At 48.9% G+C, this 24,820-nt stretch overlaps 1 protein-coding gene across 1 annotated transcript in view; it reads right to left on the bottom strand.

Annotated features, from left to right (window-relative positions):
- Window positions 1-8,476: 8,476 nt before the first annotated feature.
- GLT1D1 (glycosyltransferase 1 domain containing 1) overlaps window positions 8,477-24,820 on the bottom strand; it is a 37,589-nt gene continuing 21,245 nt past the window's right edge. The window contains exons 7-12 of the mRNA XM_071444946.1: window positions 24,467-24,562; window positions 23,379-23,428; window positions 20,183-20,226; window positions 18,726-18,846; window positions 14,291-14,389; window positions 8,477-9,610 (exon numbers count right to left, since the gene is read on the bottom strand). Coding sequence (XP_071301047.1) covers window positions 9,461-9,610; window positions 14,291-14,389; window positions 18,726-18,846; window positions 20,183-20,226; window positions 23,379-23,428; window positions 24,467-24,562 — 560 coding nt within the window. The 3' untranslated portion in view covers window positions 8,477-9,460. The remainder of the gene's footprint in view (window positions 9,611-14,290; window positions 14,390-18,725; window positions 18,847-20,182; window positions 20,227-23,378; window positions 23,429-24,466; window positions 24,563-24,820) is intronic.

The following is a 24,820-nucleotide window of genomic DNA, read 5'->3' on the forward strand; positions in this document are numbered from 1 at the left end:
CGAGGGAGATGCCCCAATCCCCAGGGGAGATGCCCCAATCCCCAAGGGAGATGCCCCAGTCCCCAGGGGAGATGCCCCAATCCCCAAGGGAGATGCCCCAGTCCCTGAGGGAGATGCCCCAATCCCTGAGGGAGATGCCCCAATCCCCAAGGAGATGCCCCAGTCCCCAAGGAGATGCCCCTGTCCCCAAGGGAGATGCTCTCCTCTCACACCCATTCGTGCCTCTCACACCCATTAGTGCCTCTCACACTCAGTCCTATCAGCTGCTCTGGCTTTGGATGCAGCAAGGGCTGGGAGATGGTGATTTTCTGTTCCAAGGCAGCAGGAGGCCTTAAACAACTCACACTCCTGTATTTCTGTGGCTCTGAATTCACATCTGGGTGCCTCAGGTACATCCAGCACTGCCTGCCCTCGTTTCTGCCTCTAATTCATCCTTTGCTTACTACAGCTTCCCCACCCCCACTTTAATATTTTCACTTACTGTCCTTTAAAGACCAGAAATAGCTTGTCAGATTGAGACAGCTCTTGAGAAGTTTAATTTTCCTAATGCTTGTTGGAAATCCCCTTTCTGAATCTGCAGGAATATTAAGGTTCTTAGCATGAGCTGGGCACAGAGGGAATTTGCAAGTAAAGCTGGCAGGGAATTGCAGCTGGATTGGGAGAGCCTGGATGGAGCAGGATGGGTCAGGACTGTCCCCAGGGAGGGGAGGATGCCCTGGAGCTGGGGGTGGCACAGCTGGAGGGGGTGGGTCAGTGCCAACCATTTGATTTCTCCCTGCCAGACCCGGGGGGCTGAGAATCAGACAGAATGAGAGCAGAGGCACACAGGGTGTGTACAGGCAAGGTAAGAGCTCTGAAGGTTCCTGCTGCTGGTCCCCACCTGGGTTTGTGCTGGCACTGTTCTGGCACAGCTGGAGCAGCATGAGCTGAGTGCTCAGTGCTGTCCCCAAAGGCAGTGCCACTCCTGGGTGAGGGTTCCTCGTGCAGAGACAGGAATCCAGAGGTGTTCTACACCTTTATCACTGTTCTTCATGAAGAGAGGAATCCAGAGGTGTTCTACACCTTTGTGAGTGTTCCCCATGCAGAGAGAGGAATCCAGAGGTGTTTCACACCTTTATCACTGTTCTTCATGAAGAGAGGAATCCAGAGGTGTTTTACTCCTCATGCAGAGAGAGGAATCCAGAGGTGTTCTACACCTTTGTGAGTGTTCCCCAGGCAGAGAGAGGACCCAGAGGTGTTTCACACCTTTGTGAGTGTTCCCCACCTTTGTGAGTGTTCCCCATGCAGAGAGAGGCCCCAGAGGTGTTTTACAGAGAGCCAGGGAATTGTGATGTCCCCAGGTGCTGGCAGGGCCAGGAGGCACAGCCATGGGGAGCCGGCAGTGCCGGGGTCTCTGTGCTCTGCTCTGTGTCCCTGTGGCACCAGGATGGATCTGAGGGGACATTTCTAAGGACAGGCAGGGGTGGCAGTGGCAGCCCCAGGGTGTCCCCAGGAGCTCTGAGATGCAGGGCTGGGATCAGCCCCTTTTCCTCCAGCCCAAGCAGAAGCAAATGGTTGGGATCAGAAAGGCTGACGCTTCTCCTCCTCCCCCTGCTCCCCTCTTGCTGGCCTCAGGGAGCTGCTGCAGGGCAGTGGGGCCCCTGAGTGCCCATTGTCCTGCTCTGCCATGTGCCACAGTGGCACCTTTGTGCTCCCCAGCCATCCCAGCCCTGGCCCTGCTGCTCACACAATGGTCTCTGTCTGAAGGGACCTGGAACGAGCTCCTGCATTATTCACTGCATTTATTGGGATACAATATTTGCAGGCACTTCATTAAATTCTCTTACAATGTCCTGTCATTTTCCCCTGTCTCCTTGCCAATGCCTGGCTCGTACAGATAATGCAGCAGCGACAATGTGGGGTGTGGGGAGGTGGGAAATGGATTTGTTTTCTATAAAAGAGGATAGCTGTGAATGATTTCACTCACTGATCTGGGGATTCTCTCTCTCTCTTCCCCTTTTCCCCTCCAAAAAAAAAGAAAGAAAAAAGAGACTGAGCTTGGAACACATCATTTTTGGGTAATAGATACAGGCAGTGAATACTCAGGGCAATTTAGTCTGGAGCAAAGAGAAAAGCCTCCAGCTTTACAGCCCAGAGGGGTGTGCAGAGAACAGGATACACAAACAGTTATTTCCTACACTGAGAAATGAACCCCTGCCCCCCTCAGCTTCCAGTGTGTTCATAATGCAGCAGATCAGTCTCATTAATTGGTTATTTTTCCTTTTAACGCTCCAAACACTGCGGTGTGAGGAGGGACTGATGGAGCTCAGGCTCTGCTGGCTCAGGCCCTGCTGCTGGCCTGGCACTGCAGGACAGTGCCAGGGATGGCAGGAGCTTTCCTCCAGGTGTGCCTGCACATTGCCAGAAGGGAGACTTTGGCTCAGCACTCCAGACTCTCCAGTGAGCAGGAGGGATGTGGAAGAATAAATGCAGTTTTATGCAGTGCAGTTCAGAAAATCAACACTCTGCAATTCCTGCCAGGTTAGATGGGGTTTTGGGGTTTCTATCCTATTTAAGGTTAAAGGGTGGTTAAAGGGTGTTTAAGGTGAAAGGGTTGCATTTGAGCCCCTTGGCTGCATTTGAAGCAGCTTCACAAGATCTGCTCTGCTCCAGGCTCTCCCCATCCCTTTGGGCTGTGTCAGGAGGGATCTGTGTGTGCAGGTGAGGCTCCTGCTCTGCTCCCATCCCTTGGGGCTGTGTCAGGAGGGATCTGTGTGTGCAGGTGAGGCTCCTGCTCTGCTCCCATCCCTTGGGGCTGTGTCAGGAGGGATCTGTGTGTGCAGGTGAGGCTCCTGCTCTGCTCCCATCCCTTGGGGCAGTGCTGGCACACTCAGGAGGGATCTGTGTCTCCAGGTGAGGCTCTGCAGCCACACCTGCTTTGCATGAACACAGAATCAATGGATTGCAGTGACAGAGGCAGCCCTCAGTGACTGTGTGCAAACCAGGTTTCACCTCTTTGCCCGTGCATTTGTCTCTCCCTTCATCATCCAAAGGCCAAACACCCGAGGAAAGGTCACTCCTGCCTTGGAGAGGAAAGCAAAGAGTGGGGATGGCTCTGGGCCCAGCTCAGAGCTGTGATTCCACTGCTGGCTGGGAGGAGATCCCTGCTGGGGCCATCCTGGGAGCCACAGAGGGGGAGCCTTGGCCCAGGGCAGGGGGAGCTGCTCACACAGCCCAGTGCCAGACTGTGAGCAGGGCACAAAGAACAGTTCTGGGGTGCAATGGTAAATGAGGAGCTGCTCACACAGCCCAGTGCCAGACTGTGAGCAGGGGACACAAAGAACAGTTCTGGGGTCAATGGTAAATGAGGAGCTGCTCACACAGCCCAGTGCCAGACTGTGAGCAGGGGACACAAAGAACAGTTCTGGGGTGCAATGGTAAATGAGGAGCTGCTCACACAGTGCCAGACTGTGAGCAGGGGCACAAAGAACAGTTCTGGGGTCAATGGTAAATGAGGAGCTGCTCACACAGTGCCAGACTGTGAGCAGGGGCACAAAGAACAGTTCTGGGATGGATGGTAAATACCTGAGTGTTTGCTGTCTCCTGTGGCAGTAGCATTAACAGAAGCTGGCGACTGCCATGTGCTTTTAATGGGAGTCAAGCAGTGGCGATGGAGCCGTGTTTGCAATAATTCTGTGTTTTCTCAGGAGAATGCTGAGCCTCAGCCTTAACCTTCCCAGCAGTTCATGGCACTTGCAGCTGAGTTATTTGATTAAAATATTATTTTTACCAGCTCCTTGAGAGTGCTGCAGCAATGTGATTTGTGCTCATTGTCAGGGTGTTTGTTGAGGCTCTCAGACAGGATGAACTCTCCATTCATTGGCACTGATGCCAAGGGAACTGTTCTATCCCAGAATAATGGGGCAGAATGTGCAGAAAACCTTCTGCTCGTGCAGCTGCATGCAATGGGAATTACTTGGTGGTTTAGGGAGTTAATCTGCATCCTCTGGCAGTGGGATTGCAGCCCACAGTGATGCCCAGTCCCTGGAGGAGCGCAGGGTGCATTTACATCAAGGGTCTCTCTGTTCTCCTCCCTCCCAGCACATGCAGCAGCAAGGTTTCATTTCAAATATGTTCTTCTTGCTCAGCCCTTGATGGCTCAAAGTTTTATTATTTTATATATATATATATATATATATATAATATTTAAAAAATATTTTTAAAATGATTTTATTTCCTGAGGAATAATCTGACTTACTTTCTCTAACTTTCTAAAGCAGAGCTGCTGCACAAATCCTTCCCACCAGTACAGCCAGATTCCCCAGTCTTCCCCTGAAACTCTTGTGCTACAATTTGCTTTTAAAGCCTCCCCAGCACTCAGGAGGCAGTGGGGAGCTGGAGGAGGGCAGTGCAAGCTGCCAAGGCTGGGACAAACAGGACTGATGGAATTTTTAAAGTGATTTCAGGTGAATTCTTACCTAAACCTGTTTTTAAAAGCAAAAATAAAAATAAAATAAAAAAACCGAGCTGGGAAGAAGCTGGGAGCTGTAAGGGATGGCCAAGGGCACCCTCAGGCTGTGAGCTTTTGCTGTATGGCCCAGGTCAAACTGGAGTTCTGCTAACTCAGTTCACTTTGGGAAAGGCACTGAAACAACAGTGGCAATTTCTGTGGCAGGGATTCATTCTGAAGCACCAGAGGAGCATTTAGCTTCAATGAGTGATGAAACTTGACTGAATCAGACAAATGAAATAAGTGACCTCTATTGGGCAAGGTTATACTTGTGGCTGGACTTCTTTCTTAAGCAGGTTTGAAGTGCACAGAAATAGGAATTGTGTGTAAGAAGCACATTAAAATACCATAAAAGAGGGGCCCTTGCTCTGGAGCAGGAAGGGTTAAAGGGTGCTCAGGGGGCTGAATGCTCTCTCAGGTCAGGTGCCCACAACTTTGATTTCTCAGTGCCCAGATGTTCTCTGCTGGTCTAATTAAAATGTAGTGTTTAATTCCAAACACATGTTTTAAATTAGCTTAATGGCAGTGCTCTAGGGGAAATAAATTTCCAGAGTCATTTTTTCAGGCACTGGACAAAAATGCTGGCCTGCATTATTTGGAAAGGATGTGAGATTTGAAGTGCCCTCCATATTTGCTACCTAAAAGAGGTGTCACAGCAATGTCATGGAGTAATTACTTGATGAAAATATGCTTCATTTAGAAAGAATTAAATTGCAGATGATTACCCACCCCTTTGGAAAATGTAAACTGTTTCTTAACAAATGAGGAGTCCTGGTTTTTACTACAGTTTGCTCTTCCATTGGTGACTGTGAAACTTTTCATTTTACTAAATGAGACAATTGAAATAATTCTCAGTGCAATGAAGGCCCTGGAAGGGGAGGGTTTTGCTTGGTCTGTGTCAGAATTAAGGGCCCTGAGGAGCTCTGGGACAGGACAGGGCAGCAGGGACCTGCTCTTACACAAGGTTTGAGTTTCAAACATTAAAGGAACTGGGCTGGGACTGAGCAGGCAAGGGAGGGTGGGAGTGAAATAAATTCTGGAGTGATGAAATTACTTTGGACAACTTAATGAAAAAAACCCGCTCAGATCCCACTGAGCCATTAAATGACTGAATTCCACATGGAAGCACCCATCTCCTCTGACAAGCCTTTGACAAAACTGTTTCTTTATTTTCATGGGGAGTGATTCCTGACCTGAAGATTAAAAAGACTGAGGGGAGAAAGGGGCAGAAGGAGTTATGAGCCCAAGAGACAGGAGAAAATGCATTGAAAATGAACACTGAGGTGCCTGTGCATTTATTAATCCTAAAGGTAGCATTTGGGTAATACTGTAATTGATGCTAAATGATTTGCAGAACAGGCACAAATACTTTTACATCTCCCAATATACATTTTAACGTTTTTCTTTCACATTTAAGCCCTGGTATGATTATAGCAACCCTTCAAAGCAACTGCCTGTTGCCAGGCTGAGCTCTGGGGCTCTGGAAATGGAAACCCCAATGGTCAGCACCCCAAATCTGGGCAAGCTCAGCCCAGCATGGGAGTCCTTGGGGCAGGGTGCTTGGGAAGGTATGGGGGCTAACCCTGAGAACTGGGGTGTGGATGCTGTAGGATAATCCCAGTGAAATCCTAATTCCATGGCTGGGGGCTGTCCAGGGAGGGAGCAGCATCGTGGTGACCTTGTCCAGGCCCATGGATTCCATGGCAGAGGCGACTGCAGAATAAAATGCATGCCATGGGATTCATTAACTAACAGTGCCATGGGATTCATTCATTAACTGTGCCATGGGATTCATTAACTGTGCCATGGGATTCATGAACAGTGCCATGGGATTCATTAAAACAGTGCCATGGGATTCATGAACAACAGTGCCATGGGATTCATGAACAGTGCCATGGGATTCATGAACAGTGCCATGGGATTCATTAAAACAGTGCCATGGGATTCATTAACAGTGCCATGGGATTCATTAACTGTGCCATGGGATTCATGAACAGTGCCATGGGATTCATGAACAACAGTGCCATGGGATTCATTCATTAACTGTGCCATGGGATTCATGAACAGTGCCATGGGATTCATGAACAGTGCCATGGGATTCATTCATTAACTGTGCCATGGGATTCATGAACAGTGCCATGGGATTCATGAACAACAGTGCCATGGGATTCATTAACTGTGCCATGGGATTCATTAACTGTGCCATGGGATTCATTCATTAACAGTGCCATGGGATTCATGAACAGTGCCATGGGATTCATGAACTGTGCCATGGGATTCATTAACTAACAGTGCCATGGGATTCATTAACTGTGCCATGGGATTCATGAACAGTGCCATGGGATTCATTCATTAACTGTGCCATGGGATTCATTAACTAACAGTGCCATGGGATTCATGAACAGTGCCATGGGATTCATTAACTGTGCCATGGGATTCATGAACAGTGCCATGGGATTCATTCATTAACTGTGCCATGGGATTCATTCATTAACTGTGCCATGGGATTCATTAACTGTGCCATGGGATTCATTAAAACAGTGCCATGGGATTCATGAACAGTGCCATGGGATTCATGAACAGTGCCATGGGATTCATCAACAGTTAATCCAGGTGAGGCTCCTACTCTGCTCCCATCCCTTTGGGCTGTGCTGGCACACTCAGGAGGGATCTGTGTGGTCTGAGGGATCTTTCAAGGTCCTGGGACGCAGAAGCAGCCGTGGGGTGGGTGCACAATGGAGGTTTGGCCCTGCAAACAGAACAAGTGCTATTTTTGCAGCTGTAGCTGCATCTCATCAAGGTGTGCTTTGCTTCAAAAGCTGCCTGGGTAGGAGTGGGGCTTTGAAGGGGAAGATAAATACTGTAATTAGGGCTGCAGGACAACAAAAGGATTATTCTTACCTATAAAATCATTTGAGTGAAGTTGCTGCAAAGATAATTACACCCAAAACTGCTTGCATGGGTCTCATATTTTCCTTACAAGGACTTACAAGACTCATTGAATATTTATAGGCCTGGAACATGAGACTGGGTGAAATGCAAACCATAAATCCAGTGGCAGTTTATGAAGATGGAATTGCTGCAGTCGCTGGCCAGGCTTGGTGGGAGAGCAGAGCTGTGCTGGGTGTGCCAGAGCTCAGAGCCTGCCTGGGCAGTGCTGAGGCCTCACAACTCCTGGGGCTCCCAAACCACACCTTGGGCTGCCTCCTTTATTCCCTCCATGCCTCCCTTGTGCCACTGTTCCCACATGCAAATGAGCATGCTGCTTCCCAGATGCAGATCTCATATTTATAGATTAAATACAGCCTGAAAAATCATATGTTAATTACATTCTGAGGGTGTAGCAGAATTTCTCACTTGAACATATTTTGTTTTGCTGGGAATAGCACAAATTCCAGATCAATATATTTATAGTTGAAGCTTAGTAATAAATGTATCAGGCTGCAGAAAAAGCCTTCTGATCATTACTATTACTAATCACTTACCATCAGCTCAGTGCTTAGGCTCCTATCCCACATTGTGGATTTGTTTATTTGCTTTTAAAAACCTGCTTTCCTCAGAAGGCAACCTATTGGAAGGGGAGGGGGCATGGCTGAGGAGCAAAGCCAGTCAAGCAGGGCATCAGAAATGGGCTGGCAGAGACCTCTGGGAGGTTGTGAGGACCAGGACACCCTGAGGTTGGCCCAGCTGGTTGGAAAACTCCTTTTGTATTCCCTGTGCAGGTGCCCTGCCCTGTGTGATGCTGGAGATCCACCTTGTGAGCACAGGCAGGGCCCTGGGGCTCCCAGCCCTCCTGGAACTCCCAGCTGCAGCCTCAGCCCATGGCAGGGCCCCCCAGCAATGCCTGGGGCAAATAAATGTGCTCAGAGGGGAGGGCAGCAGGGCTGGGGTTAAATCTGGCTTTGTTTGCCCTGGGGATGTTACTGAGGGGCTGAGCAGCCCCAGCACAAAACAAGGAGGGAACTGGGGAGAAATCAATACACAGCATTCAAACTGCTTTCTTGTTTATTGTACCAGAACCTTGCAAAACATCAAAAATAGAGAAGAAAGCTTAAAATACACTGTGAACTTCATTATTACAAAGAAAATCTGACACAACAGCCACTGGATCAACAGAACAGGCTCTCCTTGGGGCAGGTTTGAGAGCACACAAAGGTTCCTAAGAACAAATCATTACAAACATGCCCCTCTTTTTTTTTTGTTTTTTGTTTTTTTCTCTAGCTGCAAGTCCTTGGATGAACAATTAGAGCCTCAGAGCTGTGTCCATAATCCCTGGGCTGGCAGGGATGAGCAGTGTGCACTTTAGGCAGAGATCAGGCTCACTTTCAGACAAGGCTGCTGCATTCTATTGAAATGCATCCTGGAAAGCCACAAATAAGAACAAACAGTACAAAACACACAGCAAACTGAAAATACCTCCAGCCCCCATCCCTTCATAAATCTTTCAATAAATAAGCAAATCCCAGAGGTACCAAAGGAGCTGGCAAAGCAAGAGGTAGTTTGTGTAACCAAGCATCTCTGGCATGCTCTGGCAGCTGGGCCAGGGCAGGATGCAGGCTCAGCAGAGCTGGGCTGCTCTGAGGGGCTGCCCAGAGCCCCCTGTGCCCTCCCTGTGCCCTCCCTGTGCCCAGGCTGGCTGTGATGCCTGGGCTGCCCCTAATTCATGCTCTGTGTGTGCACCTGGGCTGCAGCAGGTGTGAGAGTGGCTGGGGCTGGCAGGGCTGGGATGCAGCATGGGCAGAGCCTTTCCTGGGAGCTCTGTGTGCCAGCAGTGCCCTGGGAGGGCTCAGAGCAGCCATCCTGGCACTGCCCAGGGCTGCCCCAAGCTGGGCCTGGCAGGGCCTGAGGCAGCTCTGCCCACGGGCTGCTCAATGCAGTAACAATGGCTGGCTGCTGGTCTAGAGAGAGCCCAGGAAAGCCCAACCCTGGCCACATTCCCACCACCAAAGGGCTCTGCTGGCTCCTGCCAGCTCATCCCTGCAGTCTCTGCACAAGGCTCTGGTAGGTTTTCCTTTCCCCCTCCCAGGAATGATGCTTCTCCACGTACTCCTTGGCCCTGCTCACAATCTCCTTCTCCAGAATGGGGTCATTCATTAAACCCTTGGACAGTGCAACAAACTCCTAAAAAAGATGAAAAGAAGAATCAGTTAAAATGTCTTTGAAAAGGTCCTGATGATACTGCAATAGCTGGTACTGCCCAGCTGTGAGGCAATAAATGGAGCTGTCCTGAGTCCCTTCTCAAGGTCAAGTACCATACTTTATGTACAAAAAATGATCAATAAATAACAAAATTATTACTTTACACAGCCCTCCAACTAAGACTTTAAAAATCAAAGACAATTCACATTTCATGACACAAAAATTGTCTGCCTACCCAATGGCTGGGAAGTCAGGCTGGTTATAAGTGAATTGCCTGTTCTGCAAGGAGGACAACTGGCATCAGAGGTTTGAGCTCAGCTCAGCTAAACTTTCACCTCATTGTGAATGTCATGGTAAGACTGAGGAAGTGCCAAGACAAACACAGGGTAAGGTAGGAGCAGCATGCAGCACCTGGGCAGGGACAGATACAGCAGGGTCAGCCCAACAAACACCACAAAAACCCCACATATTCCCTTTAACTTCACTGGGCAAAACACCCAGAGAGCTCAGAGCTCACAACTGTCCTCTGCCTGCTCCTCTGCCTCCCATTGACTTCAGGCAAGAGAAATTGTGAACTTCAAACACTTGAAGGGAGATCTGATGGCTGAACTAATGTGTTCTGAGCAGCTGCTCTGATTTTCCATCAAGAGACGGCTTCCAATGCTTCAGCTTGATTGCAAATATGCTCAGATGTGTGCAAAGCAGGGCTGGGTGCAGCTCAGAGAGCAGCTCTGGTGTCCCTGGGAAATGAGGATGATGTATTAGCACAGGATGGGCAGGGCATGGGGGGACACAGAGCATGGGAGGAGGAGATCCACTATTTAACACACAAATAATGCCAGCTGTGGAGGGAGATAGCCCAGCTAAGAGCAGAGTTCACATCAGCATCAGGTCGGGGAGACAGCTGTCCTTGAAAAGCCAAGCACCCAGAGTGCCCAAATGCCCCCAGAGCTGTGAACTCTGTGGTTGAACTCTGGGTTTCTGGGTGAGCTTTGCTGCTGCAGAGCACAGGGCACAGGGACCCTGGGCCACACTGATGGGGAAAATCAAACACCCAGAGCCACAGAGCACTGCAGTGCAGCCAGGTAAGAGAATGGGGAGATTTCATCACACACCTGAGCAAGGAGCTCTCATTCTCCCAGCTGGTGCTGAGCTGGGCTCTGGGGAGCTGTGCCCACCTGCCCAGGGCTGCTCTGACTGGGATTTCAGCCCCTGCCCTGCCAGGTTGTGTCTGCCAGAGCTGACCCAGCCCCACACACACCACAGGAGGGGGGGAAAGTCTCACCTGACCTCTGCTGCCTTCATCCAGTTGCCTGGAAAGTCACAGTGATAAATACTGGTCCCACTGAACCACATCCCCAGCTTTAATTTTATGCCTCTGTGGAGGATTTTATTTAAAGTAATGTTTAAAAGTAATTTATGTAAATTACCTAAGAGCAGAAGCAGCAATGTAACATTTCTTGACAGGTAGTCCTATTAGCATTCTTTTAAGTTGTGGATATGGAGGACAAAAACTTGGAAACATGTAAATGATAGAAGAAATGAGATCCTTATTCACAGTTACAATACTTAGGGCTGAGGATAATTTCAGGAAAAAATGCCAAACTGAGTCCAAAGTCTTAAATTTGAGAAAATGCAGAAGAGAGAAAAAGCAAATGGAAAAATCCCAGGAGGTGGCAAGTAAGGACTTCCCAGCTTCATCCTCCTCCTCCTCCTCCTCCTTGTGAGCCCCCACAGGCCACTGCCATCCCTGGAGCCAGTGGAGCATCCCTGGGGCTCATGTGGGTGTGAGCCCTTGGGTCAGGTGTGGATGCTGAGCTCCAGGGAGCAGGGAGTTCATGTCCCAGGTGTCCCCCTAAGCACAGGGCCTTGCACTGCAGCTGGGCTTTGTGCTCAGTCTGGATCTGCTGCAAGGATCAGACCTGCACAGCCCTGAGCCCTGCAGGAAACCCAGCACTGCCCCTTGCTTCTCCAGGGGCCTGTGACACAGGGAATGAGCAATGACAGGGAGGCAGCACCTCTCCAGCAGCTCTCCAGCAGCTCTTCTAATGGGTTTGGGATATTTGCACAAATATTTATGCACGCCCATATTTTGTTGTAGCTTCAGTTTTGGTGAAAGAGGGGTCAAAGCCACAATGTCATTTCAGTAAGAAAAGCCAGGGCATGGCTTGCAGCAGCCCAAGTGAAGGAGGTGATCTCCAGCCTAGCCTGCTACCTGGGGCCATCCATGCCTCCAAGAGAGCTTTGTTCCCACCCAGGAGTGGGGATGATGGATGTGCAGGTGCCAGCAGAGCACAGTGCAAGAGCTGAGGCTCAGCTGTGAGCCACAACCCAGAGAAATGGAGCAAATCATCTCCTGGACCTCAGCAGCTCCCACTCTGCCCTTTCCATGGGCAGGCTCAGCACAGACACAGCCTTTGCCAACAGCAACATCCTTAATGCAGCTTTGTCCTGTAAATTGACCAATCATCCCCAAAGAAAATGTCAACTCCTCTGTGTAGTAGCTCAGATAAATCCTGTCTGATATCCTGCAGACACACACAGGTACCCAGGACACAGCTGGGAGATGAGTGCAAAAGGGTGAAGAATTCCTCAATTACCACCAGAGCTCACACATAATGCAAATAGGATGCATGGTTAATATATGAATTATATCACGAAAGTAAGTCTGCAGTTAAAGCAGTGCAGAGCAGCTGGAGCAGCCAGAAGAAGGTGATTCCCAAAGAGCAGCCCCAGGGAGGCAGAGGCCAGGTGGGCAGGCAGTGCCACAGGTACCTGGGGGCAGGGAAGCTCTGGAAGACTCAGGAAAGCTCTGGAGGGCACAGGGAAGCTCTGGAGGGCACAGGGAAGCTCTGGGTGGCACAGGGAAGCTCTGGAGGGCACAGGAAAGCTCTGGATGGTACAGGAAAGCTCTGGAAGACTCAGGAAAGCTCTGGAGGGCACAGGGAAGCTCTCGAGGGCACAGGGAAGCTCTGGAAGGCTCAGGAAAGCTCTGGGTGGCACAGGAAAGCTCTGGATGGTACAGGAAAGCTCTGGAGGGCACAGGAAAGCTCTGGGTGGCACAGGAAAGCTCTGGAGGGCACAGGAAAGCTCTGGAGGGCACAGGGAAGCTCTGGATGGTACAGGAAAGCTCTGGAAGACTCAGGAAAGCTCTGGAGGGCACAGGAAAGCTCCATGGCACAGCAGAGCTGCTGCTCCCAGCCCTCCAAACCCTCACAGGGGCTGCCCAGGTCCCTTCTGTCCCTCCTTAGTGCCTTGGAGGTTTATTTGCCTCTTTCTCTTTATTTAGGTCCTTCTGTGAGCTCTCACAGACATGGGAGATGTAATTCTGAAACCCAGCCTGCTGAATAACTTCTTGTGCCTTCCCTTTTAACACAGCTTTGCATTATTTATTGCCCCATTCTTATCTCTTACTTTTTTTTGCTTCAGGTCCCATTAACTCAGTGTCAAATATTCCATAAACTTGCAAATTCAAGCAGCAGCAGGATCAGCCCATGATTTCAAAGTGATGTGCACAGTAATGTGCACAAATGATGGAGTGTCAGGAGCAAAACGTTGCAGGTTTCCCTTCCACATTAACTGTTTGCACCTGAGTGCTGGCTCCAGGCACTGCCAGGGCCTTTGCTATTTTCAGCCAAATCCAAATGGTTCAGGATGGCTACAACATTTCCTGCTTTCCTGGAAGCCACAGGAGCTCACTTCCAGCACGAAGAAAGCCAGCAGCACTCACCATTTACAACAATTCTCATTGCATAATGGTCAATTAACATCCCTCTAATTTGGCTCTCAGGAGACAGCAGGCACCACTGCTCCTATCCCAGGGACTGCAAAGCTTTCCCTCCTCACATCAGGAACAGCTGAAAGTAAGGAATGCTTATAGAACCATTCTTGAATTGGGAGAGTTTTGCTGTTAAAATCTTCTTCAAAGCCAACCAAGGGGATTCACCTTCCAAAAACACAACTTAATAGGATGCACTAATCCCACAGTCCACAAAGTAAATAAATAAGATGCATTCTCTACTTTGCAAAATCATGAAATGGTGAATTCTAGTATGGTTTTTTAGTCTTGAGTTGGATAAAACTCTGAGGGAATCTTTTTCTGGGAGTCATTTTCCATGACATACATGAATATGTAACAGCAGAGCCCTAATGCAGGAAAATAGGCTGAAATGAAAATTTCCAGCATTTAAATATGGGTAGTGTTCCCTCTCTTCCCACTCTTACTTAACTTCCCTGAGACTTCATCCTAACACTTGGCTTAATTTTATCATTAATTTCTCTGACTGAGCAATATCTTGCCTCTAAAAATACTTTACATTAACACTGCCTGCTAGAAATTACAGAAAATGTGTCATCTGAAACTCCAGCTCATTCTCCTGGTGAGCTCCTGGTGTCTGACACAAGCTCCTGCTGCAGATATGACTGAAGGGGAGTCTGGCACAGGCAGAGCATCTCCTGCAGGGTTTGCAGCTCCAAACCCGGAGCCTCAAGGGGCTGGGGCAGCTCAGAAACCTTCCCAAGGCTGACACCTAGGCCGGGCTCCCTGAACTGCAGAGGCAGCTGCAGAGAGCAGAACCTGAGCCAACTGCCCAGGAGGCACCGGGTGAGCACGCAGACAGGCCTGGCACACCAAAGGAACCCAAAGGTCTGTGCTGCTCTTACCTGGGGAGTTGAAAACAGCAGCCCTGTTTCCTTGTGCTTTACTATTGCTGCATTCCCGGGAATGTTCCTGGCCAGCACTGGGATTTCTAAATCCATTGCCTGCAGGAATATAGAAAAAGGAAGCAGTTTCTAAGGATTTGTGGATTTTCTGGAGCTAACAATGACAATTTTAAAAAGGAAAGCACAAACAACCAACAACCCAAACATCTTTCCCACCTCTCCAGATTTTCAGCTGAAAAATCCCCTTCCCCAGAGAGCCCTGCCAAGAACAGAGCCCTTACAGAGCCCAGCTGCAGCTCTGAGCTGTGCAAGCCCTGGCCCTCAGCTCTGCTGCTCTGGGTCTGAGCCTTCAGTCACTATTGATGAATTGGGCACTCTGGAGATGCACTGGCTGTAAAAGCAGAAATGTTCATTTTGTGCAATTATCACAGCATCAAATGGGGAAGAAACTCCCTCCCCCAAATCTTCACTGTGTTTCACACTGATTCCCTGTCACTCCAGAGTCAATGCAGTTTTAATTGCTGTCATTACAGTCCTGCATGAGGAGAAATTTTGCTTCAGTCCACACAGCAAGGAAACAAAACTCCAAGGAGAAAACCATGATTTTTTATAGTTTGGACAAAACTGAAGAGACAAACACCCAGGCTGATAAGGTGTAGGAAGGGACTGCTAGGACTTAGCAACGTATTTTAATAATTTAAAATCCCCAAGAAAAGCACTGTTTAAATCACCACTGCAGGTGTATTGGTCTGACCATAGCATTTCCATAGCCCTGGCACAAACATCTGCTTTGCAGCAGTTAGTGCTAAAAATAACAGCCCTTAATGATAAAACCTGTTCTACACTTGCTATCAGAAACTACCAGAATTTCTGGGGTCACTCACACACATTAATGAAGCCACAGAGATGGTGACTGATTGAAGCTGAGCACCAAGTTTCTATTTCATTTTCTGTCATTTCCAAACTCTAAAGGGAAAGACATTTGCTCTGTCTCAGACTTGGAGGGCAGGAATTGCCACACAAGAAAAGCTTCAGGTCCCCAAATGCACAGGTACCAGTGAATTACAGCCACTAAAGGCAGAACAGATGGCCAAAGACTTCAGAGGCAGGGCTGCCTTTATGCCACTGGCCTTAACCAAACGGACTGGGCTGTAAATAATTACTGTAAGAAGTGGCTTCAAATTTAATTTAGATACTTAGACTATTTCCAAGCAGTAAAAAGAACCATTTGCATTGTTGAAAAGATGCATAATTTACTGCCCTAGCTTCCAGGAATAATAGCATCAAACAACATTTCAGTCCACTGGCCATCTGTTTTGTTGCATTATTTTGAGTGCAAATGTGTTTTGCTGCTCCTGCAGGAGAATTCAGGGTGTAAATTGAAGCTGTAGGGACGTTCCCCTGTAAGGGCCTCCAGCCAGCAACACAGGGCTGATAGAGCAAAGGCAGGGTTTATTTAGCACTCTGTCTGTGCACTGTCCCTCATTTCCTTCCTTCTAGCCCATGCATCTTCTTGGTGGCTCTGCAATTTTACTGCTTTACAGATCCCTTCATCTCTGCTGTTTTATCATTTGCTCTGGCTGTTATTCCAGACTTAGTGCTGCACATGCTGGCCAAGAGTGGATTGTCCTCCCAGCACAGCAGAACCTGTCCAGTTTCCTTTTCTACCATTTCAAATTGGTTTCTTTTTGGTAAAAGCATGAGAATGCAATGATTTTTCCAGCATCCTGAGAGCACAGGGAAAGGCTCCAGTGCAATGGTGCTGGAGTTGTTCCTGGTGTTAGCAGGAGCAGAGGGAACTCAGAAACCTCTCAGCAGTGGAGCCTTTCCCACCATCCCGTGCCCAGGAACGTGCACAGCTCCTGGGCTCTCAGAGGATGAGATGCATTTTTAATGCCTGCTCTAATGTTTTGTTTTCTCTTCTTCAAATGCCAAAGGCAAACAGATCAGTTCCAGTCAGATCTCTGAGATCTCAGACCCAGCTGACAGAGCCATTAGTGATGGCTCCTGGCTCTCCATACCTCCAGGCAGGTGCAACTAGGTGGGATTATACATTTATCTCATTTGTCTATTATATATTTATCTCACTCTGAAATACTGTTTACAGATTCATGACCTTGTTAAGTGTTGAACTTTGAGGACAATGAGAGCTGCATTTCCAAACTCCAGCCTGTTTCCTCCAGCCTAGGACCAGAAGATTTCTATGCAGAGTTTTCTGCCTTATTATCCAACAAGCTCTCAGCAGATGGCCCTTGCTGCTGCTGGCCCTCCCAGGAAAGAACTTCAGTGTCCTGGGCTGCCACTTCTGGGAGAGGGAGTGTTCCCAGCAGGGTGTTTTATTAGCATGTCTCAGATGCCACTGAACAAACACACAAACCCCAAACCCTTTGGGATGTGCAGCAGCGTCCTGCCAGCCCTGAGCCTGCACAGTTTGTACCAGACTGAGCTCACAGGCACTGCTGGGTCTCCCCAGAGCCCTTCTGGTGTGCCTGGCTGCTGCCTCTCAGCCCTGGCGCTCTGCAGAAATAAAGAAATAAAATAAATAAATCAGCTTGAGTTTTGCTCAAGTGTTCTGTGAGTTCTGTGAGAGGGGAGCATTGAGCAGGTGAGGAGGAGGTAACAGAGACTGAGCTTCCCTGGGTCAGGGCTCTGCAGCTCCACCCCAGCCTGCCTGGCCTGGCACAGCCCAGCTTTGGAAATGTGAGAGCCTGGAAGTGCTGCAGGGAGCTGGGCTGCTGTGCAGGAGCAGCTGCCACCCCTGAGCAGGGCATTTGGGGTGGAAATGCACCCCTGAGCAGGGCATTTGGGGTGGAAATGCATCCCTGAGCAGGGGCATTGCATTTGGGGTGGAAATGCACCCCTGAGCAGGGGTGTTTGGGATGGAAATGCACCCCTGAGCAGGGGCATTTGGGGTGGAAATGCACCCCTGAGCAGGGCATTTGGGATGGAAATTCACCTCTGAGCAGGGCATTTGGGGTGGAAATGCACCCCTGAGCAGGGCATTTGGGGTGGAAATGCACCCCTGAGCAGGGCATTTGGGGTGGAAATGCACCCCTGAGCAGGGCATTTGGGGTGGAAATGCACCCCTGAGCAGGGCATTTGGGATGGAAATGCACCCCTGAGCAGGGAATTTGGGATGGAAATGCACCCCTGAGCAGGGGCATTTGGGATGGAAATGCACCCCTGAGCAGGGCATTTGGGGTGGAAATGCATCCCTGAGCAGGGGTGTTTGGGGTGGAAATGCACCCCTGAGCAGGGGAATTTGGGGTGGAAATGCACCCCTGAGCAGGGAATTTGGGATGGAAATGCACCCCTGAGCAGGGGTGTTTGGGATGGAAATGCACCCCTGAGCAGGGCATTTGGGGTGGAAATGCACCCCTGAGCAGGGCATTTGGGGTGGAAATGCACCCCTGAGCAGGGGCATTTGGGGTGGAAATGCACCCCTGAGCAGGGGAATTTGGGGTGGAAATGCACCCCTGAGCAGGGGTGTTTGGGGTGGAAATGCACCCCTGAGCAGGGCATTTGGGGTGGAAATGCACCCCTGAGCAGGGCATTTGGGGTGGAAATGCACCCCTGAGCAGGGCATTTGGGATGGAAATGCACCCCTGAGCAGGGAATTTGGGATGGAAATGCACCCCTGAGCAGGGCATTTGGGGTGGAAATGCACTTGTGCTGTCCCACCAGCACCTGCCCTGCCTCATTCCTGGGATGCTCCCTTGGTTCTTACTCGTGAGGACTCTCAGATGCTGGAAATGCAGCTCATTACAAACACAAATGGGAGGCTCATTTGTATTACATAACCACATACAAATGGTGGGGTAATTTCTGTGCTCATGATGAACCAACCAAACAAATGGAATAATGAAAGGCATTTGCCCACAGAACTTCACTTCAAGTACACTTATTTTTTCCTGAGAAAGCACTTGATACTAAGCAGTGCCCTACTTTGACAGGTATGAAATAAAACTGGTTATTAATTTTCAATACTGATGGCAAAAGGATTAACTGAGCGTGTCATTCATTCATTAATCATTTCAGAATTAAATAACCAAATACAGTTCTTAGATTGCTTTCTGAAGGGATGTAAAAATAAATGAAAGTCCATTCTAGCAGCATTATAAGGAAGTGGGTGTTGAATCAAGCCTAGTGACAACCCCAGGAAATCAGAGTGATTTCTGCATCTCAGGTCTGCATTGTTAATTTAGCAGGATTGATAAAATTACCTTCTATCCTTTAAAAATAAATAGAGAAAACATAACAAACTGTCAGTTCAAGGGAAGAAAACCTTAATTGCTAACACTTGGAAAAAGAAATGCTTTAGAGTTTTGCCCTCAGTAGCTTTGAAAGGTGTCCATGGAACACTGACAGCCATTCCCAGCGACAGGAGGTGCTGTGAAGGGAAGCTCTCAGGATAAGCCCCAGGAAGGTGCCTCACCTCCAGGATGGCAGCAGACATGCCCTCGGAGATGGAGCTGTTCACCAGGGCCAGGCAGCTCCTGAGGGCAGCGTGCAGCTCCTGCTGGGGCAGCTCCTGCAGCACGTGCACGCCGGGGGCCCTGCAAGGACACGGCCACAGAGAAACAGCCCGCAGGGACCCCGGGAGGGAGGGAGGGAGGGAGGGAGCCCCGCCGGGAGTGAGGGAACTGGAACCGCCCGCAGGGACCCCGGGAGTGAGGGAGGGAGCCCCTCCGGGAGTGAGGGGCACTGGAACCGCCCGAAGGGACCCCGGAGTGAGGGAGCCCCTCCGGGAGTGAGGGAACTGGGCAGGGACCCCGGGAGGGAGGGAGGGAGCCCCTCCGGGAGTGAGGGCACTGGAACCGCCCGCAGGGACCCCGGGAGTGAGGGAGCCCCTCCGGGAGTGAGGGAACTGGGCAGGGTCCCCGGGAGGGAGGGCACTGGCAGGGACCCCGGGAGTGAGGGAGGGAGCCCCTCCGGGAGTGAGGGGCACTGGAACCGCCCGCAGGGACCCCGGAGTGAGGGAGCCCCTCCGGGAGTGAGGGAGCCCCTCCGGGAGTGAGGGAGCCCCTCCGGGAGTGAGGGCACTGGAACTGCCTGCAGGGACCCAGGGAGTGAGGGAGCCCCTCCGGGAGTGAGGGCACTGGGCAGGGACCCCGGGAGGGAGGGAGCCCCTCCGGGAGTGAGGGCACTGGAACCGCCCGCAGGGACCCCGGGAGTGAGGAAGCCCCTCCGGGAGTGAGGGAACTGGAACCACCTGCCCAGGGCCCCTTGGGGCCTCCCATCCCTGCCTGAGCTCAAGGACAGCGCCTGGGGCTTGGCTGCCCCTGCCCGTGGGAGGGTGCAGCTGGGGGAACTTCAGCCACCACAAACCCTCCCATGGTTCTGTCAGGAACAGATCTAAGTCAGACTCAATCACAGGTGATTTAACCTAAAACATCAACATACTGCTTATTCTAGAATGTTCAATGGCTGGAATTCCTGGTCTGAGATTGTTCCATGCCAAAGGATCCCAACAGCTTTGTCAGTCCCACAGAGCTGTGCATGGACACCCATTGGTATTTACACCCATTTGTATTTACCTGTGCATGGACAGTTATTTGTATTTACACCCATTGGTATTTACCTGTGCATGGACAGTTATTTGTATTTACACCCATTGGTATTTACCTGTGCATGGACAGTTATTTGTATTTACCTGTGCATGGACAGTTATTTGTATTTACACCCATTGGTATTTACCTGTGCATGGACAGTTATTTGTATTTACCTGTGCATGGACAGTTATTTGTATTTACCTGTGCATGGACACCCATTGGTATTTACACCCATTGGTATTAACCCGTGCATGGACACCCATTTTTATGTACAGGGTTTAAAAAGGGGCAGCCAGCTGCCTGCCTTCAGCACAGAGCAGCTTTAACATGAACTCCTTACCTTTTAACTCTCTCCTTAACTTCACTGGTAAAAAGTGGATCAACCTGGACAGGAGCACACACAGAGGTCAGTGGCACTGCAGCTCATGTTTGAAACACCCAGAGAAATAAACAAAGTTTAGCACATTTCTAATCTAAAATACTTTAAATGGTGAGCTTTAAAATCATGCCACAGATGTGTTCCTCATTTGTGTCAAAGGCCTGGTGTGACACCTCCTGTGTGAGGGAGGGGCAGGGCACTGATATGCCCAGGGACTGTCCCTGTGCTCCCTGGGTAAAAATGGGCTCAGGAGGCTCAGGAGGCAGCCTGGCTGCAATGAGACACTCACAGGGATGCTACTCACGTGCTCTGGCAGAAAGACTTCTTGGAAATCTAATGAACACAAAATTCTAACCCCAGTAAATAACAAACACAAAATTCTAACCCCTAGTAAATAATAAATACATAATTCTAACCCCAGTAAATGATAAACACAAAATTCTAACCCCAGTAAATAATACACACAAAATTCTAACCCCTAGTAAATAAACAGTCATGGGCAAAAAACCCAAAAAGAGCTCTGAGAGGAAGCTGAATACTTTAAACAAAGTATTTGTTTAATACTTTAAACAAAACTTTAAAGCTTTTTGGCCTTAACTCTTTTTTTTTTTCAAAGTTTCATAAGCTCCTATTCTTGGAATATGGAACTGCTGAAAATTAGCTGCTGTTCCAAATTTCATTATAGGAATGAACAAAAGGAAAGCTGGAAGTGGAGACAAATGGTGAAAGTTTTACATAACACAGGCCTCAATCCTGCAACGTTACCTCAGCTGCACCACCTGAGCCAATGCATAGAAAACCCAGGGAATAGAATACAATCTTATGGCAGCAAACAGATCATCTCATGGAAGTAAAGCAGAAAATAGAGTGGGGGCCTTTGTTCTTTCTCTTCTTAATTAATATACTCTTACTGGATGGGCTTTTATATTCACAATAAAAATTACATGCTTCATAGATGGTGGCACTGATTTTCTTAAGATTTTTGTGGTTTGAGAAGCAATGTGAATAAGAAGAGTATAGCTAAATACCAATAAAGCTGAGATGCATTTTTTCCTTTAGAAATATTTTAGTTCCATGAGAGAAATATACTCTAAAATGTTTTAAGGAGGTTCAGCCCTTGATCCAGCCTGTGCACTGCCACTGGGTTATTTCTGGTCTGTAAAGACATTAGCTTGTGAAAAAGTGAAGCAGATTTAGAAAGATGACTGAAATGTTTATAAAATCCTCACTGGAGGCAGCAAGTGCATCTTTTGACTCTGGAGCACAGCTTCATTACACCTGCTCTAGATCTGCCTTCCACACCACTCACTTCCACATCATTTTGTGTATTAGCGTGGAAAAAAGCCCAGATAAAATAAAAATGTAAAAACAGCTTTGAACAATAAAATCCTATGTCCTCAAATTTGCAAAGAATAAAACTGGATGAGAAAATAGAGAAATTGTTCTTATTTGCCTATTGAGTGCCTATTTGTTTTTTATAAAGCAAATTGCCTGCAAGTTTTCAGGCTCACGTGGAGATGAATCAGAGATGAGACTGATACAGAGGGAACACCCAGATGAGCCAGGGAAGCTTTCAAGCAGCAGAGAGAGTTTGTTTCACATGGCACAGCTGCCTCCTCAGACCTTCCCCCTGCTTGAACCAGGGCTTCAGGCTGCCTTTTCCAGCCCTGTGCTGCAGGATCCCTGATTTCCTTCTCAAAAGCCCTGCAATTACTTGTGTAACTTCAGCACAAAGTTCCACAGGCGGCACACAGAGGCAGAAGAATCAGGACAGGGGAGAACTTTAAGATTGTTCTGAGATGGGGATGTATAAACCCCCTCAGTTTATGCCAGGCTCTGAGGTTCTGAATGGCAAAGGAGCTGGGCTGGGTTTGTGAGCTCCAGCCCTGCCCTTGCTGCTGGTGCCACACAGAGGCTGAGCCTCATTTTAATTGTGTTAATTGTGTCTGAGCCAGCAACGGCAGCAAAGCCCAGCTGGAATGGAACAAGGACCCAGTGCTGCACGTGAGCAGAGGGGAGAACAGGGATAACAGCACTGAAACACCTTCACAGCACCAAAATCCTCATTAGCCAGGCCTGGGGGAAAACATCTCCTAGATGGCAGCTGCTGCCTTTCAAAACATTTGATAGGCTCATTTCTAAGCTGTTCCTGCTGAAATGGCCATTGCTAGTATTTGATTTGCAAAAGTACACATTTTAGCAGGTTGTGAGTGTCTAAAACCCCACAGGGGTAACACCAGCAGCCAAGAGTCCAACCCAAATATTTTGCTGGTTTTTCTGTTCAGAACTCCTCCCTGGGATGGAGTGAAGCAGTGAGGAACAGGCTGGGCTGCCTCAGCTCCTGGAACAGCCTGGGAGCTGCTGCCCCTGCAGTGCAGGAGCCCCTTCATGGGCAGTCCTGGACTGTGGGACTCTGGCCCTTCATGGGCAGTCCTGGACTGTGGAATTCTGTCCCTTCATGGGCAGTCCTGGACTGTGGGACTCTGGCCCTTCATGGGCAGTCCTGGACTGTGGGACTCTGGCCCTTCATGGGCAGTCCTGAATTGTGGGACTCTGGCCCTTCATGGGCAGTCCTGCACTGTGGGACTCTGGCCCTTCATGGGCAGTCCTGGACTGTGGAATTCTGGCCCTTCATGGGCAGTCCTGGACTGTGGAATTCTGGCCCTTCATGGGCAGTCCTGGACTGTGGGACTCTGGCCCTTCATGGGCAGTGCTGAATTGTGGGACTCTGGCCCTTCATGGGCAGTTCTGAATTGTGGGACTCTGGCCCTTCATGGGCAGTCCTGGACTGTGGGACTCTGGCCCCTTCATGGGCAGTCCTGGACTGTGGCATTCTGGCCCTTCATGGGCAGTCCTGGACTGTGGGACTCTGGCCCTTCATGGGCAGTCCTGGACTGTGGAATTCTGGCCCTTCAGGGGCAGTTCTGAACTGTGGGACTCTGGCCCCTTCATGGGCAGTCCTGGACTGTGGGACTCTGGCCACTGGAGCCGCTGCCAAGCTCAGACCTGGTGGGAACAGCCTTGACAAGGTCTGGGCTCGGAGCTTCTCATCTCTAACAGAAATCCTCTGAGCCAGGTTCAGTTTGGAGGAGAGCTGAGGCATCTCAGATGAGTTAAATGGAAATATATAGAAATAAAAATTACAGCAGCAACTTACTGCAGGTCCAATAATGCCCAGATGGACACTGGGATCCTTTCTGTGCCACTCTGAAACAGAAGAGAAGCAACTGTTTTATTAATAAAAATTATTACTTTTTTAATCAGTATAAATAGCTCCATGGTTAAAGAAGAATTAGACAAATATTGTATTGCTACTTAAAAGACTGAATCTGCACCGGATTCACACTCAGCCCTCACATTACTCCTCAGAATTCAAATATTAGCATATCTGAAAGTTAGTATTTAGCCTTTCTGCTTCATGCAATCTCTTCTGACTCAGGGGTTATTTAACTAACTCAGATATTAATTCTGAATCACTCAGGAGAACAATGCTCTGTATAATGCAGTGGTTCTGGCCACGAAGCCAAAATTGCTTGAATATTTTCCTGTGTCAAGGAACATGTGGAAGTAACTGCAGCCATTACAATCATTACTCAGGAATATGCACAAGAGACATCTGCTGCTTTTTATACCCAGAATAGACCAGGGCACCTCACTGCAAACTGCATTTGTTCCTCAGCATCACAAGGCTCCAAGGGTTATAAAAGTCACTTGAATAGTGCAGGCTGAATTTCCAGCTCAGAATACCTGAATCTCTTACAGACACAAACAGAGCCTGACAAAATATTCCCTTTTGTGCTACCAGGGAACTTCACCCTAGTCTGAGCACTGAGCCACAACAATGGGTGGTAAAATTTGTTTGCAGCTTCAGTGGCATTAATTAGCACACATGCAAATCAATGTAGCAGCCACGGGACAGCAAGATAAAAAAGTTATTTTGAAGTAGACGATCTTTTCTTTTGTCTTCCATCAATATTGCATGTAACAGCAAAACAGTTTTCTCAGCAAGCAAAATCATCAAATATTGCTTTGATTTGAATGCTCTGTTATTCCCAGCAGGATGGAAAAGACATGGCACAGAAATAATGTGTTGGACAGATCAATGGTTACATAAGAATTTCTTTTTTCAAATGTAAATATATGATGATGTTTCCTGCAATGAACAAAACAGCCCATGCCAAACTTATCAACATCAGAAGAATGTTCTGAGTGACAAACAGGAATGTTCAAATATCCAGAACTTACCTGAGAAAGCTTCCACCAAGTACAGAGGGTCCTTGACTCTGCGCAGCCCACACACCAAGAGGAACAGATGGACAGGGCCTGAGTCTGCAGGAATGCCTGGGACAAATGATTGTAGAAATCAGCCACTGGGGCAGGGGGCAGAGCTGAACACTCCAAACTGTTCCATCAGTGAGCACAAACAATGGTAAAAGCAGTAAAGAGTAGATCATGAACAATTATCATTATTCCCCCTGTTTCCTGCTCTGCATCAGTCCTACACTGAGGATGTACATCACCTTCTAGGGCACAGGGGTTTATTTCCAGAGACAGGCAATGGGCAGGACTTGGAGAAAGCTCTGGTGCTGCTCTTGGACC

This window comes from Agelaius tricolor, unplaced genomic scaffold, assembly GCF_023055355.1.
Source record: "Agelaius tricolor isolate 1412-34295 unplaced genomic scaffold, bAgeTri1.0.p SCAF_20, whole genome shotgun sequence".
Taxonomy (NCBI): Eukaryota; Metazoa; Chordata; class Aves; order Passeriformes; family Icteridae; genus Agelaius; species Agelaius tricolor.